At 44.4% G+C, this 20709-nt stretch overlaps 1 protein-coding gene across 1 annotated transcript in view; it reads right to left on the reverse strand.

The window, feature by feature from the left end:
- The window catches only part of LOC126214924 (slit homolog 1 protein-like), a 136561-nt gene that overhangs the window by 64030 nt on the left and 51822 nt on the right, over positions 1-20709 (reverse strand). The window contains exons 5-6 of the mRNA XM_049941564.1: positions 20122-20513; positions 16098-16287 (exon numbers count right to left, since the gene is read on the reverse strand). Coding sequence (XP_049797521.1) covers positions 16098-16287; positions 20122-20513 — 582 coding nt within the window. The remainder of the gene's footprint in view (positions 1-16097; positions 16288-20121; positions 20514-20709) is intronic.

Below are 20709 nucleotides of genomic sequence, written 5' to 3' on the forward strand. Positions count from 1 at the left end.
GTGATTGAGAAGTAGCTAGTAGCCTATCCACTGTTTATTAAGTCAGTACATTGCTCAAGCAGTAAAGAAAACCAAACGAAAATTGGGAGAAGAAATTAAAGTTCAGGGAGAAGAAACTAAAACTTTCAGGTTTGCCAATGATATTTTAATTGTATCAGAGGTAGCAAAGAATTTGACTCAGCACTTGACGTGAATGGACACTGTATTGAAAGGAAAATATAAGATGACGATCAACACAAGCAAAGAAAGAGTAACGGAGTATAATAGAAGCAAATCAGCCGTTGCTGAGGGAATTGGATTAGGAAGCGCGACGCTAGAAGTAGGTTTTGCTACTTGACAGACAAATAAAAGATGATGCCTCAAGTAGATATAAAATATAGACTGGTGATGTCAAGGAGAGCGTTTCTGAAGAAGAGACATTTGTTAGCACCGAATATAGATAAGTTAAAAGAACTTAAAAGAAACATTGGTAAAATCTTTTAATAAATGTAGAGTCGGCTTGAAGTTGCTAATCCACATTTATTGTTACATCAAGGTACAACCTGTTTCGCGGTAATGAATCGCATTTTCGGGTTAATTTGACTGGATTACAATAAGCCATTAAACCAATACTTTCGCCCAACGTTCCGTAAGGCACATATCCTGGCAACGTCAAGTGCAATGGATGCTGAAAGATGCATCAGTAATTTTATATAATTGCGGGACATCACTGAGTGACATACTATTTTGGACGGGTGCTGAATTCCTGATGGTACTGAGAAAAATACACTCCTGGAAATGGAAAAAAGAACACATTGACACCGGTGTGTCAGACCCACCATACTTGCTCCGGACACTGCGAGAGGGCTGTACAAGCAATGATCACACGCACGGCACAGCGGACACACCAGGAACCGCGGTGTTGGTCGTCGAATGGCGCTAGCTGCGCAGCATTTGTGCACCGCCGCCGTCAGTGTCAGCCAGTTTGCCGTGGCATACGGAGCTCCATCGCAGTCTTTAACACTGGTAGCATGCCGCGACAGCGTGGACGTGAACCGTATGTGCAGTTGACGGACTTTGAGCGAGGGCGTATAGTGGGCATGCGGGAGGCCGGGTGGACGTACCGCCGAATTGCTCAACACGTGGGGCGTGAGGTCTCCACAGTACATCGATGTTGTCGCCAGTGGTCGGCGGAAGGTGCACGTGCCCGTCGACCTGGGACCGGACCGCAGCGACGCACGGATGCACGCCAAGACCGTAGGATCCTACGCAGTGCCGTAGGGGACCGCACCGCCACTTCCCAGCAAATTAGGGACACTGTTGCTCCTGGGGTATCGGCGAGGACCATTCGCAACCGTCTCCATGAAGCTGGGATACGGTCCCGCACACCGTTAGGCCGTCTTCCGCTCACGCCCCAACATCGTGCAGCCCGCCTCCAGTGGTGTCGCGACAGGCGTGAATGGAGGGACGAATGGAGACGTGTCGTCTTCAGCGATGAGAGTCGCTTCTGCCTTGGTGCCAATGATGGCCGTATACGTGTTTGGCGCCGTGCAGGTGAGCGCCACAATCAGGACTGCATACGACCGAGGCACACAGGGCCAACACCCGGCATCATGGTGTGGGGAGCGATCTCCTACACTGGCCGTACACCACTGGAGATCGTCGAGGGGACACTGAATAGTGCACGGTACATCCAAACCGTCATCGAACCCATCGTTCTACCATTCCTAGACCGGCAAGGGAACTTGCTGTTCCAACAGGACAATGCACGTCCGCATGTATCCCGTGCCACCCAACGTGCTCTAGAAGGTGTAAGTCAACTACCCTGGCCAGCAAGATCTCCGGATCTGTCCCCCATTGAGCATGTTTGGGACTGGATGAAGCGTCGTCTCACGCGGTCTGCACGTCCAGCACGAACGCTGGTCCAACTGAGGCGCCAGGTGGAAATGGCATGGCAAGCCGTTCCACAGGACTACATCCAGCATCTCTACGATCGTCTCCATGGGAGAATAGCAGCCTGCACTGCTGCGAAAGTTGGATATACACTGTACTAGTGCCGACATTGTGCATGCTCTGTTGCCTGTGTCTATGTGCCTGTGGTTCTGTCAGTGTGATCATGTGATGTATCTGACCCCAGGAATGTGTCAATAAAGTTTCCCCTTCCTGGGACAATGAATTCACGGTGTTCTTATTTCAATTTCCAGGAGTGTAGCTCGGCTGCGGCGAGGAAGTGATGACATCGTGTACAGACGAAGCCGCTCGTGAGCCATAGCAGCAACTGACCTGGACCAACTTACATGAATAAAGATTAAAGTGTTAGAAAGCCCTTTCGGAACGTATTTGTCGGGAGTGCAGCCTTGTATGGACGTGAAACTTGGACATACGCAGTTCAGACATGAAGAGAATAGAAGCTTCTGAAATTTGGTGCTACACATGAACGCTGAGGAGTGCGTGGATAGATCATGTATCGAGTGAGAAGGTACTGAATAGAATATGGGAGAAGGAAAATATGTGGGAAAACCTGACTAAAATAAGGGATCGGCTGATAGAATACACTCTGAGATATCAAGGGATCAGCAGTTTAATGCTGGAGGGAAGTGTGGGACTAAAAATTGATGAATACAATAAGAAGATTCAGGAGGATGTAGGTTGAAGCAGTTATTCGGAGATGACGAGGCTTGCGCACTATAGAATAGCGTGGAAAGCTGCATCAAGTCAGCCTTTCGACTGAATACAACAACAACAACAACAACAACGACAACGACAACGACAACACTAACAAAAGTAAATAAATGACTTCAGGTTGGGCAAAATATTTCGGAGAAATTAAATGAATAATTTTTGTATTGGTCTCAAGACAGTGCAGGCATATCACACAGACCACGTGAGTTCTCACTGTAAGTAATATGGAGTAAGACTCTCAAAAAACATAACGAAATTACACTCTCTCAAGATACGAGTTCCATCCAGATAAAAACCACTTATAATACGGGGGGGGATGATAAGTTTTAATGTAGAACACGAAGAATTGAAAAGGTATTACTCGAATCTACAACACACTTCTTTTTCATGAAAAACGGGTAGTCTATAAGCCTCTGTGTGACCACCTGCAGGGATATTATTTCACGTTTTAAGTCACCGCAAGTTCCTTACTCGGAATTACGGTAAGATAAATGTCCGGATATATAGGACACAAGGCAGTTACATATCGACTATTAGCCACCACGAGAAATAATTATAAGAATCTCATCCAAAATCTCCAAAATTATAGCACTCTAACTGTAACACATTGGAAACCAACCAGCCGAGAGCACTCCCAGAAAAGTGAGTGCTATTCGAACTCTATCGCCTTGTAGCTTGACTCTCGATAATGTTTCGTATTGGCTGAAGGTACAAGTAGAATCTACAAATCTCCAACATGTTACGGAGGAGACGAAGTAAAAAGTTTGGTAAGAGAGGTTACCTCGACTAATCGAAGCTGAACACTGTATGAACTGTGGAAACATTACAAGGATAAACTCGATTTTAAAAAGCAAAAATATTCATTTAAAAATGGAAGTCTATTCGAACAGGCAACTTTCAGCATGTAGCGCTCTAATGATACCCATGCACTATAATTCCTGGATTACTTTCAAGATTATAAGTTTCTCTGTAACCTTTTACGTCTGGAGTCCAATTGTGTTCTCAGACTTGTTGGTAGTTCTCAAGTTAAGTTTACCATTGAATTTGAAGAATTTACTGATTCTCGTTGACCAGATCTAAGCACAATTTGACATACCATCACGTGTTCGGAACAAATGTTAGTTGTAATAACCGTAATTAAGACTACATATAACAGACTATTTGCGGGAACATTTAATTGTAGAGTCCCACGTCTGTCGCGGGATCTCTGGTTACACACGGGATTTCTTGTTTTCCTTTATTCTGGCTACGTTTCTGGCTGTAACACAAAATCGAGAGTCAATGAAAAAGTTATTTCGACGCCGAAAAGCGTTTAGCTCATTAGGAACTGAATGCAGCCCTATCTTAAATCTTCTGTTTGAGTTTGTAATGAATTTTGCATCATAAAAATGTGAAAGATCAACTGAAACCGAGGCTCGAGATCCGTTTTAACACAAATCATCTAATTTCCTCATAGCTATTCAGACTGGACATTTTATTACAAAAAACTCCCATTCTTTAGCTGTAGCTTTTACACTGACGTACCCTGAAACATACTGTCAATCCTTCATGCTTGAACATGTGAGTTCAAAAAGCACTATAGCTCCATAATTCTTACAACAGATCCCTTCTTGCGAATCGCTCGCTGTGTCTACGAATTACATCTTATAGATGCAATACAGGGAGCGAAAGGCTATTTACAATTTGTACAGAAACCAGATGGCAGTTATAAGAGTCGAGGGGCATGAAAGGGAAGCAGTGGTTGGGAAAGGAGTGAGACAGGGTTGTAGCCTCTCCCCGATGTTATTCAATCTGTATATTGAGCAAGCAGTAAAGGAAACAAAAGAAAAATTCGGAGTAGGTATTAAAATTCATGGAGAAGAAGTAAAAACTTTGAGGTTCGCCGATGACATTGTAATTCTGTCAGAGACAGCAAAGGACTTGGAAGAGCAGTTGAACGGAATGGACAGTGTCTTGAAAGGAGGATATAAGATGAACATCAACAAAAGCAAAACGAGGATAATGGAATGTAGTCGAATTAAGTCGGGTGATGCTGAGGGAATTAGATTAGGAAATGAGATACTTAAAGTAGTAAAGGAGGTTTGCTATTTAGGGAGTAAAATAACCGATGATGGTCGAAGTAGAGAGGACATAAAATGTAGACTGGCAATGGCAAGGAAAGCGTTTCTGAAGAAGAGAAATTTGTTAACATCGAGTATAGATTTAGGTGTCAGGAAGTCGTTTCTGAAAGTATTTGTATGGAGTGTAGCCATGTATGGAAGTGAGACATGGACGATAACTAGTTTGGACAAGAAGAGAATAGAAGCTTTCGAAATGTGGTGCTACAGAAGAATGCTGAAGATAAGGTGGGTAGATCACGTAACTAATGAGGAGGTATTGAATAGGATTGGGGAGAAGAGAAGTTTGTGGCACAACTTGACTAGAAGAAGGGATCGGTTGGTAGGACATGTTTTGAGGCATCAAGGGATCACAAATTTAGCATTGGAGGGCAGCGTGGAGGGTAAAAATCGTAGAGGGAGACCAAGAGATCAATACACTAAGCAGATTCAGAAGGATGTAGGTTGCAGTAGGTACTGGGAGATGAAGAAGCTTGCACAGGATAGAGTAGCATGGAGAGCTGCATCAAACCAGTCTCAGGACTGAAGACCACAACAACAACAACAACAGATGCAATTCGTGCAATATGATGTGTTTGCACTCCATATCGTACAACACATAATAATTTGAAAAGATGTGAGCTACTGTAATAGCAAAATATAGAAGTTTCTACCGCTGCATGCCTTGAAGTGCCGCTGCAAAATGTACTTACCTGGTTACATATAAAAGTAGTTATAAACAAGAAAGTGCCATCACAGCTGAACGCAGTTCATTCTCTCTGTGCTTGAAATATCGTGAAGGCATAACGCAGTTTGTTCGACAATGTACTTCTGAGGTGAACGAACGTAAAGAGTGGAATAAAAATCATGAAGCCAAAAATAAATTCGTAAGAATCACAAATTACTATAGTCATTAACATACATTGTTTCGAAAATGAATACAAAATTTTATGTTTCACATAAAAGTGCTCTTCAACGAAGTATGTGACTTTACATGACTATGCATGTGCAAAAGACATGAAAAGTCACCCTATATGCATGCCAAATACTGTGATGTATTATTTGATGAGTGGGAAAGCAATGAGACAAGGAACTTCTGAATGACTGAACGCTGTCTAAGAAAACTATGAACCCGAACAAAGAACTGATACATCCCGTGTTGAAGACAACTGCATAGTAAAAAAAAAAGAAAATAAATAAAAATAAAAAATAAACTCCTCCCGAACAGACCATGAAGGCCCAAAGGCACCGACCGGCCGCCGTGTCATCCTCAGCCCACAGGCTTCACTGGATCCGGATATGGAGGGTCATGTGGTCAGCACACCGCTCTCCCGGCCGTATGTCAGTTTCAGAGACCGGAGTCGCTATTTCTCAGTCAAGTAGCTCCTCAGTATTGCCTCACAAGGGCTGAGTGCACCTCGCTTGCCAACAGCGCTCGGCAGACCGGATGGTCACCCATTCAAGTACTAGCCCAGCCCGACAGCGCTTAACTTCAGTATCTGACGGGAACCGGCACTGCGGCAAGGCCGTTGGCACATTGTATCTAGTGTAAATAAATCCGATGTTCCACTGAGCAACACTATGCAGAACCAACAGAAGCAACCAACCATCACACCATAATCCAGAACGATGTCGCTTCAACGTTCCCATTTCTTGATCACAATATGAAGCGTCCATACTGTACATGTTGGTACGTTTTCACAACACCAAGCGAAAGAACAGGGTATATACAGGGTGTTTCAAAAATGACCGGTATATTTGAAACGGCAATAAAAACTAAACGAGAGCGATAGAAATACACCGTTTGTTGCAATATGCTTGGGACAACAGTACATTTTCAGGCGGACAAAGTTTCGAAATTACAGTAGTTACAATTTTCAACAACAGATGGCGCTGCAAGTGATGTGAAAGATATAGAAGACAACGCCGTCTGTGGGTGCGCCATTCTGTACGTCGTCTTTCTGCTGTAAGCGTGTGCTGTTCACAACGTGCAAGTGTGCTGTAGACAACATGGTTTATTCCTTAGAACAGAGGATTTTTCTGGTGTTGGAATTCCACCGCCTAGAACACAGTGTTGTTGCAACAACACGAAGTTTTCAACGGAGGTTTAATGTAACCAAAGGACCGAAAAGCGATACAATAGAGGATCTGTTTGAAAAATTTCAACGGACTGGGAATGTGACGGATGAACGTGCTGGAAAGGTAGGGCGACCGCGTACGGCAACCACAGAGGGCAACGCGCAGCTAGTGCAGCAGGTGATCCAACAGCGGCCTCGGGTTTCCGTTCGCCGTGTTGCAGCTGCGGTCCAAATGACGCCAACGTCCACGTATCGTCTCATGCGCCAGAGTTTACACCTCTATCCATACAAAATTCAAACGCGGCAACCCCTCAGCGCCGCTACCATTGCTGCACGAGAGACATTCGCTAACGATATAGTGCACAGGATTGATGACGGCGATATGCATGTGGGCAGCATTTGGTTTACTGACGAAGCTCATTTTTACCTGGACGGCTTCGTCAATAAACAGAACTGGCGCATATGGGGAACCGAAAAGCCCCATGTTGCAGTCCCAGCGTCCCTGCATCCTCAAAAAGTACTGGTCTGGGCCGCCATTTCTTCCAAAGGAATCACTGGCCCATTTTTCAGATCCGAAACGATTACTGCATCACGCTATCTGGACATTCTTCGTGAATTTGTGGCGCTACAAACTGCCTTAGACGACACTGCGAACACCTCGTGGTTTATGCAAGATGGTGCCCGGCCACATCGCACGGCCGACGTCTTTAATTTCCTGAATGAATATTTCGATGATCGTGTGATTGCTTTGGGCTATCCGAAACATACAGGAGGCGGCGTGGATTGGCCTCTCTATTCGCCAGACATGAACCCCTGTGACTTCTTTCTGTGGGGACACTTGAAAGACCAGGTGTACCGCCAGAATCCAGAAACAATTGAACAGCTGAAGCAGTACATCTCATCTGCATGTGAAGCCATTCCGCCAGACACGTTGTCAAAGGTTTCGCCATATTATTGCTACGCATGGTGGATATGTGGAAAATATCGTACTATAGAGTTTCCCAGACCGCAGCGCCATCTGTTGTTGAAAATTGTAACTACTGTAATTTCGAAAGTTTGTCTGCCTGAAAATGTACTGTTGTCCCAAGCATATTGCAACAAACGGTGTATTTCTATCGCTGCTCGTTTAGTTTTTATTGCCGTTTCAAATATATCGGTCATTTTTGAAACACCCTGTAGCTCTGTCCACTGACTGTGTGTCCTCGTCAGCCGACACTGTATGTTCGATGGGACTCATATCGATTGATCTGCGTCGCCAAGTCATTCGCTCGAATAGTCCAGAATGTTCTTCGTACCAATCGCGAACACCTGTGGCCCAATGACATGGCGTCTAGTCAACCATAAAAATGACATCGTTGTTTGAGAACATGAAGTCCGTGAATGGCTGAAAGTGGTCTCCGAGTAACTGAACAGAACGAGGACTCAGTCGATTCCATGTAACCATTACCCTGACCATTATGGAACAACCACCATCTAGCACAGTGCCTTGTTGAGTACCGGGTTCCGTGGCTTCATAGATTCTGCACCACTCTCGAACCCTGCCATCAGCGCTTACCGACTGTAATCGTGACTGATCTGACCAGGCCACGGTTTTCCAGTCATCTGGGATCCAACCTACATGGTCGCGAGCCCAAGAGAGGCGCTGGAGGCGATATCGTGCTGTTAGCGAAAGCGCTCGCATTAATTGTCTGCTGCCATAACAGATTGACGCCAAATTTCGCAGCAGTTACCTTACGGATACGTTCCTAGTACGTCCTACACTGATTTCTGCCGTTACTTCAGGCAGTGTTGCGTGTCTTATAGCACTGACAACTCTGCCCAAACGCTGCTGCTCTCGGTCGTAGCGTTGTCTGAGGTAAGAGGTAAATCCTGAAATTTGGTATATATACAAAGACAGTAACTTGTTCTCGAAAGAACAGTTATTGTTGATGACCGTGCAGCTTTTCCCTGAAATAAATGATGACTAACTGACAACCTCAGCTGCTGACAGGTGTTGTTGTTATACCTCGATGTGGACAGCTGAAAATGTTCTTTCGAGAACAAGTTACTGTCTTTGTATATATAGTTAAAGGCTACCCAGCCATTGACCTTTGTCTCTGCGAATGCGCACAGGTTGCCCAAACTCTTACGGGAATCGCCAACGCGTGCGCGAGTAATGAGTGGGTGGGCAAATGTCTATAAGGTACAATACATATGTAGAATTGTGGACAGATGAGAATGTGAGTCTCACGGGAAGCGTGCAAGGGATAACTGTTCTTTCGAGAACAAGTTACTGTCTTTGTATATATAGTTAAAGGCTACCCAGCCATTGACCTTTGTCTGTGCGAATGCGCACAGGTTGCCCAAACTCTTACGGGAATCGCCAACGCGTGCGCGAGTAATGAGTGGGTGGGCAAATGTCTATAAGGTACAATACATATGTAGAATTGTGGACAGATGAGAATGTGAGTCACACGGGAAGCGTGCAAGGGATAAGTCCCTGCAGTCGCGCTATTCATCTGTGTCCTCGGTGGCTCAGATGGATAGAGCGTCTGCCATGTAAGCAGGAGATCCCGGGTTCGAGTCCCGGTCGGGGCACACATTTTCAGCTGTCCACATCGAGGTATAACAACAACACCTGTCAGCAGCTGAGGTTGTCAGTTAGTCATCATTTATTTCAGGGAAAAGCTGCACGGTCATCAACAATAACTGTTCTTTCGAGAACAAGTTACTGTCTTTGTATATATAGTTAAAGGCTACCCAGCCATTGACCTTTGTCTGTGCGAATGCGCACAGGTTGCCCAAACTCTTACGGGAATCGCCAACGCGTGCGCGAGTAATGAGTGGGTGGGCAAATGTCTATAAGGTACAATACATATGTAGAATTGTGGACAGATGAGAATGTGAGTCACACGGGAAGCGTGCAAGGGATAAGTCCCTGCAGTCGCGCTATTCATCTGTGTCCTCGGTGGCTCAGATGGATAGAGCGTCTGCCATGTAAGCAGGAGATCCCGGGTTCGAGTCCCGGTCGGGGCACACATTTTCAGCTGTCCACATCGAGGTATAACAACAACACCTGTCAGCAGCTGAGGTTGTCAGTTAGTCATCATTTACTGAAATTTGGTGCTCCCTGCAGACTACTGACACCACAAGGACAACGTTATATCAGTATACGCTCGAAAACGTTCGTGACGTAATTTTCTACAGACATGGGGAAATAAACGAAAAACAAAAATAAAAGTAATAAACGTATTTCGAGCATGGGGCGCAAAAATTAAGAAGTCGCGACGCTGAAATCTTTTTTCTCATTTTGTTCGTCATTGATCTTGTCTTTGATCTGGGTGGACGTGACATGACACCCACCTCAAGTTCATCGTTGAATACTTCATTTAGATTTTTTATAACTCAGGTCGAATACGCTGACCTACTGTGACGGTATCCATTGTGCCACCGTTTCTTCTGACGACATCGCGCGCTAAAAGACACATACCAGGTGTACTGGTATGAAATGAGCGTTAAGATACAAATGTGTCGATAGGGAACATTTGTTGTGACCGAGCCTTAATTTTTGTTTTGTTTGGTTGGTATGACATCCGTCAAAGATATTTAGTATACATCAAGTCATGGAACAAACAACATCATATGTTTTCATCGTGTTAACAATTTCGAATTTTGCACCAGAAAGTGCTGATTTGCGGAAAGCATTAATTTTTTGTTTTCATTTGAAAAAAAAGTGCTGCAGAGTCGCATCGAATGCTTGTCGAGGCATATGGTGATTATGCTCTATCAGAAGCAACGTGCAAAAGATGGTTTCGACGGTTCAGAAATAATGATTTTGATGTAAGAAATGAAGAACGTGGAAGACCACCAAAAAAGTTTGAAGACGCCGAATTGCAAGCAATATTGGATGAAGATGGTACTTTGAGTCAGAAGCAAATGGCAGAAATGCTAAATGTTGCACAAAAAACAATTTCTGACTGTTTGAAAGCTATGGGAAAGATCCAAAAGTGTGGAAAATGGGTGCCACATGAAATGAATGAAAGTCAGATGGAAAACCGAAAAACCATTTGTCAAATTTTGCTTCAAAGACATGAAAGAAAATCAATTTAGCATCGAATTGTTACTGGCGATGAAAAATGGATTTATTTTAAGAATCCTGAACTGGAAAAATCATGCGTTAATCCGAGACAACCATCAACAGCAACTGCATAACCAGATCTATTCGGCAAGAAGACAATGCTCTGTGTTTGGTGGGATCAGAAAGGTGTGGTGTATCATGAGCTTCTAAAACCCGGTGAAACTGTGAATACTAATCGCTACAGACAACAAATGATCAATTTGAACTATGAATTGATCGAGAAAAGACCAGAATGGGCCAGAAGACATAGCAAAGTAATTTTTTACACGACAACGCACCTGCACACAAAGCAAAACTGGTTCAGGATACAATCAAAACACTTGGCTGGGAGCTGCTACCCCACCCGCAGTATTCACCAGACTTGCCCCTTCCGACTACCATTTGTTTTCATCAATGGGACACGCATTGGCTGAGGAACACTTCGATTCCTACGAAGAAGTCGAAAACTGGTTGTCTGGTTTGCTTCAAAAGACGAACATTTCTATTGGCGTGGTGTCCACAAGTTACCAGAAAGGTAGTCAAAATGTATAGAAAGCAACGGTCAGTAATTTGAATAAAATTTTTTTACTTTTCAATTAGTGTTTCATTTTCACAAAAAAAAACGCTCATTTCATACCGGTACACCTGGTAAAGTACCTCGAAAACTTTGACGTCGTTTCCTCAGAAACGGTCGAATATCTACAGATAAGCCGAGACAAGTGTTCTATTACTGTGACCCCTCTTCCACTGAGCGAAGTTTTTTGGGAAATCTGGCACTTGTCGTGTTCTTACAGTCATAGAAATGCATGTTTTGGTATTCAGCGAGAGTGGATGCGCTATTAATATTGAGAAAGCGCAGTTTTATATTTTGAAATCCCTTTGACAAGTACATTTTTCTCTGTCTATGCTTCTCGGCGATCCAAGGTAAAGTGTAACTGCTTTCCTTCTTTTTCTTACAGCTTGGCTCCTATCTAGTGGCAATGTGACTGACCAGGTTTCCTGATGGACCATGTAGCCAAGGACTGTGAAACCTGGTGGTGGCTCAATAATGGTGTGGGCTGCGTTTGTAAGGATTGGACTGGAGGCTCTGGTTTAACTAAACCGACCATGGACAGGAATTGGTTGTGTTCGACTTTCTGGAGGGCATCTGCAGCCATTCATGTACTTCTTATTTCCAAACAACGATGGAATTTATATACATGGAAATGCACCATGTCAACAGGCCACTGTTGTTTTAGATTGGTATGAAGAACATTCTGTACAATTCCAGATCGCCCGACATGAATTCCATCGAACATTTTTGGGACATAAACTAGAGGTCTATTCGTGCAGAAAATCCTGCACCGGCAACACTTTCGCAATTATGGACGGCTATAGAGGCAGCAAGGCTCACTACTTGTTGCAGGGGATTTTCGACGCGTTACTGCACTACACTGGGAAAAATGCAGTCTGACACGATATTTGGAGGTATACCGTGGCTTTTGTCACCTCCCTCTATAAATAATGGTGTCTGTCGAACTGTGCTTGGATTCAGCCATATCACTGATATTGATATCCTCTTTCAACAGAGTCATCAGCGCATATTCGGGTGTTCTCCTTGCATGTATCGTATTTGCCAGTCGGCAGTGCGGAGATCTATGGAATGTGCTCCACAAGTGTAGGAAATATACCTATGCTGTCTACAGCCTTCTCAATCTCGTGAACTAAAAGAGCAGCATGAGATTTACTGAGTCAGTGCTTTTGGTGTTCTTGTAGATTCCACCATAGACGTTTGACCTTATAAAAGTGAGCATACACGAGCCAAATGTAGGTTCCATAAGCAATAAATTGATGCCGAAGATACAGTCAGGCCCATAATGTTTTGCGTAATACTTACCATCCCTCTTTCAGATTGAAAAAAATTATTTTTACGTTGATGTTTTGTTTTTCCAGTGACGTACAAATGGTTCAAATGGCTCTGAGCACTATGGGGGACAACTGCTGCGGTCATTAGTTCCCTAGAACTTAGAACTACTTAAACCTAACTAACCTAACGACATCACACACATCCATGCCCGAGGCAGGATTCGAACCTGCGACCGTAGCAGTCGCACGGTTCCGGACTGCGCGCCTAGAACCGCGAGACCACCGCGGCCGGCAGTGACGTACAGTGAGCCTATGCTACAACACGAATATCTTCCTTCCCAGAGTGCCTTTATTCAACACATCTTCTTGTAATTCAAAATGTTTCATAAGAATTTTGTCTACATCCTATCACCCAATGAAATTTAAATTATGGAAGCATAAATGTTACTTATGATTTCATAGTCCTATATATCTACACGACATAAATTTAAGACAGTGGCTTCAATGCTGTGGATTAGCTCTGTATTTTTCTGAGTGTTTCGGTAATTTCAGATCCGAATATTTCACCGCATTTCTATATTGAATTTTTCTCTCACTAAAGGCTATAAAAACTCGTCCTATTAAAACTGTTACCTTGCGTGGCATTTTATTCTTCTCAGCTGTAATTATCTAGAAAAATATATGTGATTTAGAGGTCTGACAGATATGCTGTTACATGAGAATGACGTGTTTAGTAGTAATCAGAGTGACTTGGCGCTGTATCATTTGAAATACTTTCATTCAGTCATGAAACACATTTAAACTGCAGTGTGATAGCTTCATCTAACACAAAATTCCATATATGAGTATCACAAAACCTGCTGGACTAAAAGTACAGATCTGGGAAGGACTGTAACAGTCGTTTACGTTTCGTGAATACATGAGGAACAATTGTAATTCTAATTTACATGCGCCCCTCCCTGTCTTTCACCTTTGGAGACCACTGTGCAGTTTCTGAACCTATGGCTCACACGCCATCATTAGCAGGAGGCAAAGTTATCGATGGATTATTATATCTTGTTACACTCATCAGTGTGGATGTTACATTTCTTCACAGGAGGATTGAGCATTGTATCTTCCTGCGAGCAAAGGTAAGCAGTGTAAATTTGTGTTGTGTTTCAAGAAAAAAATATCACATCTGTCCAGAGTTTTAATTATGGAGAAAATCAGAGTGTGAATAGGCATTTGAACCTTCCAATACAGTAATTATGTGTCACTAGTTCTCCACTCTCACCCTTCTACAATATTGCCGGCCGCGGTGGTCTCGCGGTTAAGGCGCTCAGTCCGGAACCGGGCGACTGCTGCGGTCGCAGGTTCGAATCCTGCCTCGGGCATGGATGTGTGTGATGTCCTTAGGTTAGTTAGGTTCAAGTAGTTCTAAGTTCTAGGGGACTGATGACCACAGAAGTCCCATAGTGCTCAGAGCCATTTGAACCGTTTTGAACCTTCTACAATAGAGGAAATGTATAGATAAAAATATGTCAGAAATTATTTGTATGCTCAAAAATGATGGAAGAGTGAGTTAAATACGTTCTGCATGACGATACAACATCAGTATCTGTGTAATCATATTTTGACATTTGTTATACAGAATGTGAGAGAATAAGACTTGAGAAACATGAAAGGGAAGCAGTGGTTGGGAAGGGAGTGAGACAGGGTTGTAGCCTTTCCCCGACGTTATTCAATCTGTATACTGAGCAAGCAGTAAAGGAAATAAAAGAAAAATTCGGAGTAGGTATAAAAATCCATGGAGAAGAAATAAAAACTTTGAGGTTCGCCGATGACATTGTAATTCTGTCAGAGACAGCAAAGGACTTGGAAGAGCAGTTGAATGGAATGGACAGTGTCTTGAAAGGAGGGTATAAGATGAACATCAACAAAAACAGAACGAGGATAATGGAATGTAATCGAATTAAGTCGGGTGATGCTGAGGGAATTAGATTAGGAAATGAGACACTTAAAGTAGTAATGGAGTTTTGCTATTTGGGGAGCAAAATAACTGATGATGGTCGAAGTAGAGAGGATATAAAATGTAGACTGACAATGGCAAGGAAAGCGTTTCTGAAGAAGAGAAATTTGTTAATATCGAGTATAGATTTAAGTGTCAGGAAGTCGTTTCTAAAAGTATTTGTATGGAGTGTAGCCATGTCTGGAAGTTAAATATGGACGATAAATAGTTTAGACAAGAAGAGAATAGAAGCTTTCGAAATGTGGTGCTACAGAAGAATACTGAAGATTAGATGGGTAGATGACATAACTAATGAGGAAGTATTGAACAGAATTGGGAGAAGAGGAGTTTGTGGCACAACTTGACTAGAAGAAGGGATCGGTTGGTAGGACTCTGAGGCATCAAGGGATCATCAATTTAGTATTGGAGGGCAGTGTGGAGGGTAAAAATCGTAGAGGGAGACCAAGAGATGAATACACTAAGCAGATTCAGAAGGATGTATGTTGCAGTAGGTACTGGGAGATGAAGAAGCTTGCACAGGATAGAGTTGCATCGAGAGCTGCATCAAACCAGTCTCAGGACTGAAGAGCACGACAACAACAACATACAGAATGTGAAAGGAAATCATAAGTGACAATACTAAAAGTAATAATGCTTACTGACGATGGCAACAGCCATAATTTACTACAGTACAATCTTAGGTGTCTCGCTGCATGAACTCACAGTGACTTTGGACGAAGTATTACCTCATTCAATTTACTGAAAAAGACACTGGCTCTTCACCAACAGGTGGAAGGAGACTATGTAATTTCCAGACCGTCATTGACTCATGCAGACCAACGTAGTGAGATATATAAAAACTTTTTTTGCACTGACATGCTATGAAAACCTTTATTTACGTACGAGATTTACGGCTGATACCAACAGAAAATTCTTGCAATCATATTGTGGTATTGGCTCAATGATGTACTTATATATGAAAGAGCAAGACTGAAACTCTGTAGTAATTTCTCTGGTGTCCAAATTTTCTATACCTTGTCACAAAAATACACCTACGGAAACCTGCAGAAATGGTGTCTACTGAGCAAATCCTCTACACGCAGCGTCCAGTAGGTGTGGGAAGTTTGCCGACAGCATTGCGTAAGATATACTATATACTTGTAAAAGCTGTAGCTTCCTCCTTGTCTAGATGATGTGTGACCTGCTCGTGGTTACTACCCTGGATGTTATCCAGTGGTCATATTGACTTGACTGGACAGTGTAGCTTCCTACTGTGAGACATCTACCCCAACACCCTATAGAACACGGCCCTCGAAGCAGTGAGCAGGAACAACCTGGTGTATGTCCCTGCCAGCTTGTGGCCCGGGCCCTGAGCAGCGTGGGACGACATCACCGATGTCGATGTGTCGTGATGCTATCCAGGCAGACATCATGGTGACGTCACAGCTGCTGCAGTTCCACGGGTTTCGTCCCAACAGCAGAAGGTTCAGCGATGGTGTTCCGGAAAACAGCTCAGCTGGGAGGCTGTGGATAAGACACAAACCTTGTAGTTTCTACTAGTATTCAACAAGTTCATAACTTGCTCATTGCCTCATACTCTATATTGTGGTTTCAGATGAACAGGAAGGTCTTGAGAGTCAGTATCAAGTCTCTCTTGAGTGGGAAATGTGTAGACCTAATAAACACATAGTTAACAACATCAAAATTGTCCACCAGTTAGCAGGATAACCGTTTTACAACTGATGATGGGGATTAAGCTTGCTAACATGGGGAAGTTACTCTCAATTACGAACGCTCACTCCAGCAAACAGCCTACAGATATTAGATTTTCCTAGGTACAAGCTGTGCAAATCTTAGTTTTTGCCACCTCAAATGTGCTGAATTGGTTTTAAGTCAGCCTGTCTTGGGATACGAAACGTTAGGATTAGAAGTATTCCATGGACCGTGGCCATGTAACCCGGAAGAATTATCAACAACTTTCCCTGTCTGTTGCTTGTCTTTCATTTCCCAGGGAGTTGGACAGTTTTGTGGGAGTTCGGCGGATCCAGTCTTTTAGCTGCCCATTCACAGGCTGACCAGTTGTCCAATTACCCCCCCCCCCTGCCCCCGCCCCCGCCCCCGCCCCCGCCCCCGCCCCCCACAACCCCGTCAAAGTAGGTCTAACCTGACACATTAGCTTTTGTGTGGACCATTTCATAGCAGTGAGGTTTAGGGTCCAGGTTTGTCAGCTCCACTGGCATACCACTACCTGCTATCCCCACCTGCTGCCTACCACTCCACGCTCTGTCCTTTTCCTTTCCATTTTGACATGGTGAAAGCTGCCACAGGACTGGGTAACGATAGGGTGTGCCCACAGACAGTCAGACATGTCGGCAATCCTGTAAGCAGGGGGAAGGGACGAGGGAGGGTTTGACCGACTAGCCGGCCTGTGAATGGGTGGTATTTTCTGTAGCTAGCTCTTGGCCTCACTGTAGAGAGAGGATGTCCCGCCATTGCAATTTCTAGAGTTTCTAGAGAAAGCATAATAATTTTGCCTTTTCTGTATGGTCAAAAAAGGGGAGAATACTGTGGCGCCTTCTGACCAGAGTGAGAACGTCACTTGCTTTCGTTCGAAACGTTAGCTGTATCCAATCGAACGAGTCTCCCCCGCCACCCTGATTGGAGCAAAGCAGTCAAGGTGTCACTGCTCCAGGCCATTACGAGACTCATGTATGCTAACATGAGTTTTGTACACCAAGAGTAGGAATTTTCTGCTGAGTTCCCATGTGTCTTCGTGAAATAAGCGATATTGTTGTTCATCCCATTGGCAACAGCACAGAGTCGACCCTTCATGTAGAGGTTTTTAAACCTCAGAGGCTGAGGACTCAGGACGAAAATTCGAGGCTATTCATCTCGTCGCTCCTGTGTTGTGTTGATGGTCACATGATTTGCTGATAAAGGGGAAATGCAGTAGCGTCACACACATTCTGAACACTACTGAAGTTACTTCTTGTGGGAAGCAGCTTGAGATGCCAATTTGATAATAGTTTGCGTTGCGGTCTTATTAACTTTGAAATCTTGCGCTACCTATATAAGGGACATTTGTTGCGTTTTATCGACGCATTCTTCCTTATAACCTGATGTCTCCACATTGTATTAGCTTCATATAGTATACATTCGATCAATCTTTTAGAGAACCTCTCCCTCTGTCAACTTATTGTGGGTTATCTCCGTCATATAGAGAAAATAAAAATCTGTTATACTCAGACTTGACTGTTAAACAACTATTCCATGCCAGAACGAGATGTTCACTCTGCAGCGGAGTGTGCGCTGATATGAAACTTTCTGGCAGATTAAAACTGTTTGCTGGACCGAGGCTCGAACTCAGGACCTTTGCCTTTCTCGGCCCAGTGCTCTACCGACTGAGCTACCCAAGCACTATTCAAGACCTGTCCTCACAGTTTCAGTTCTGCCTCTACCTCGTCTCCTACTGTGAAGCTGTTCTCAGTCGTGCTTGGGTAACTCATTTGGTAGAGCACTTGCTCGCGAAAGGCAAAGGTCTCGAGTTCGAACCTTGGTCGAGCATACAGTTTTAATCTGCCAGGAAGTTTCAACTATTCCATGGAGACCGAATAATAACAAATATTACCTGTTGTATGCCTAATTTTGTTGCTCTCACTCTGATGATGATTCCACTGTGCACACTGACCTAATCAAACGATCAGTAACTTTATTTCCAGAGAAGGTAATGAGTACTACAGTCACTCGGATGCTCATAATTTTTTTTTACTGACCACTGGGAGTTGTTTAGATTCCCCCTTGAACTATAACTTCGCATTGTGTTGTTCATCATACACTGAAGTGCCAAAGAAACTGGTATAGACACGCGTATTCAGACATATGTAAACAGGCAGAATACGGTGCTGCGGTCGGAAACGCCTATATAAGACAACGAGTGTCTGGCGCTGTTGTGAGATTGGTAAATGCTGCTACAATGACAGGCTATCAATATTTAAGTGAGTTTGTAGGTGTTGCTATAGTCGGCGCACGAGGTATGCGACACAGTATCTCCGAGGTAGCGATGAAGTGGGGATTTTCCCGTACGAACATTTCACGAGTGTAACGTGAATATCAGGAATCCGGTAAAACATCAAATTTCTGACTTCGCTGCAGCCGGAAAAAGATCCGGCAAGAACGGGACCAGCGACGACTGAAGAGAATCGTTCAACGTGACAGAAGTGCAACCCTTCCGCCACTTGCTGCAGATTTCAGTGCTGGGCCGTCAGCAAGTGTCAGCATTCGAACCATTTAACTGAACATCACCGATATCGGTTTACGGACCCGAGGGCTCACTAGTGTTAGCCATGATGACTCCACGAAACAAAGTTTTACGCCTCACTTGGGACAGTCGTCAATGACATGATGATGTAAACATGTTGCCTGGTCGAACGAGTCACGTTTCAAATTGTATCGAGCGGATGGGCGTGTACGGGTAGGGAGACAACGTGAAGAATCCATGGACCTTGTATGTCAGCAGGCGGCTGTTGAAGCTGGTGGACGCTCTGTAATGGAGTGGGACGTGTGCACTTGAAGTGATATGGAACCCTTGATACGTCTAGGTACGACTGGTGACATGTACGTAAGCATCCTGTCTGATCACCAGCATCCATTTGTCCATTGTGCATTCCGACGGACTTGGGCAATTCCATCAGGACAATGCGACACCCCTCACGCCCACAATTGCTACAGAGTTCCTCCTAGAACACTGTTCTGAGTTTAAACAATTCCGCTGGGCACCAAACTCCCGAGACAAGAAGATTATTGAGCATATCTGGGATGCCTTCTAACAAGCCAGAAGAACTCTCCATCCGCTCCTACTCTTACGGATTTATGGACAGCCCAGCAGGATTCATGGTATCAGGTCCCTGCAGCACTACTGTCGAGTCCATGCCACGTGGTGTTGCGACACTTCTGCGTCCTCGCGGGGCACCTACACGATATTTGTTAGGGGTACCAGTTTCTTTGGCTCTTCAATGTATTTGGGCTACATATTTTGGCTAACGACCTTGTACATTAGACTTAATACGCAATGTCATAGCCGGCCGCGGTGGCCGTGCGGTTCTAGGCGCTGCAGTCCGGAACCACGGGACTGCTACGGTCGCAGGTTCGAATCCTGCCTCGGGCATGGATGTGTGTGATGTCCTTAGGTTAGTTAGGTTTAAGTAGGGGACTGATGACCTAAGATGTTAAGCCCCATAGTGCTCAGAGCCATTTCAACCATTTTTGCAATGTCATATCACGACTCAGTTCAAGAACCGACTGGACTCTCACGTACACAGACAAAGAGTAAATTTCAAAGTAATAAAAAATAATTGGTACCTCCTAAGACTGTTGTTTTCGAGCGAGACAGTCCGGAGCTGGGTGTTGTTGGTGAAGAGTCGCCCGGGCAGGCTCTTGAGCCGGTTGTGGTCCACGAAGAAGAATGCCAGCTGGGGGCAGTCGCCCAGCAGTACCTCTGGCATCTCCTGGAGAAGGTTCCCTGACATCACCAGCTGCAGCAGGGCAGTGGTCGGCCTGAAGACATCGGCCGGCAGTGAGGCCAGCCGGTTGTCGGACAGGTAGAGGTAGCGCAGGCTCTGCAGTCCGGCGAACACGTCTGCAGGGAGGGTGTTGAGGGCGTTCCCACTGAGCTCCAGCATAGTCAGCTGGCGGGTGTGCCGGAACAGATCTGGCTCCAGGGACTCCAGTCTGTTGGAGCGCAGGCTCAATACCTGGAGCAGAAGGACCATACAGTCCAAAACTCAACTCGACTTACTCTCAGGCCCACAATGCATTGGTGATTCTCGTTTCTGGGTTTTGGAGCGGTGGCTCATCTTTTAGGTAGTCATCCATTGTTTTAGGTCACCAGTCCTCTGACTGGTTTGATGCTACGAGTCTCAATTCTTCTACATCCACATCTACATATGT

This window comes from Schistocerca nitens, chromosome 12, assembly GCF_023898315.1.
Source record: "Schistocerca nitens isolate TAMUIC-IGC-003100 chromosome 12, iqSchNite1.1, whole genome shotgun sequence".
Taxonomy (NCBI): domain Eukaryota; kingdom Metazoa; phylum Arthropoda; class Insecta; order Orthoptera; family Acrididae; genus Schistocerca; species Schistocerca nitens.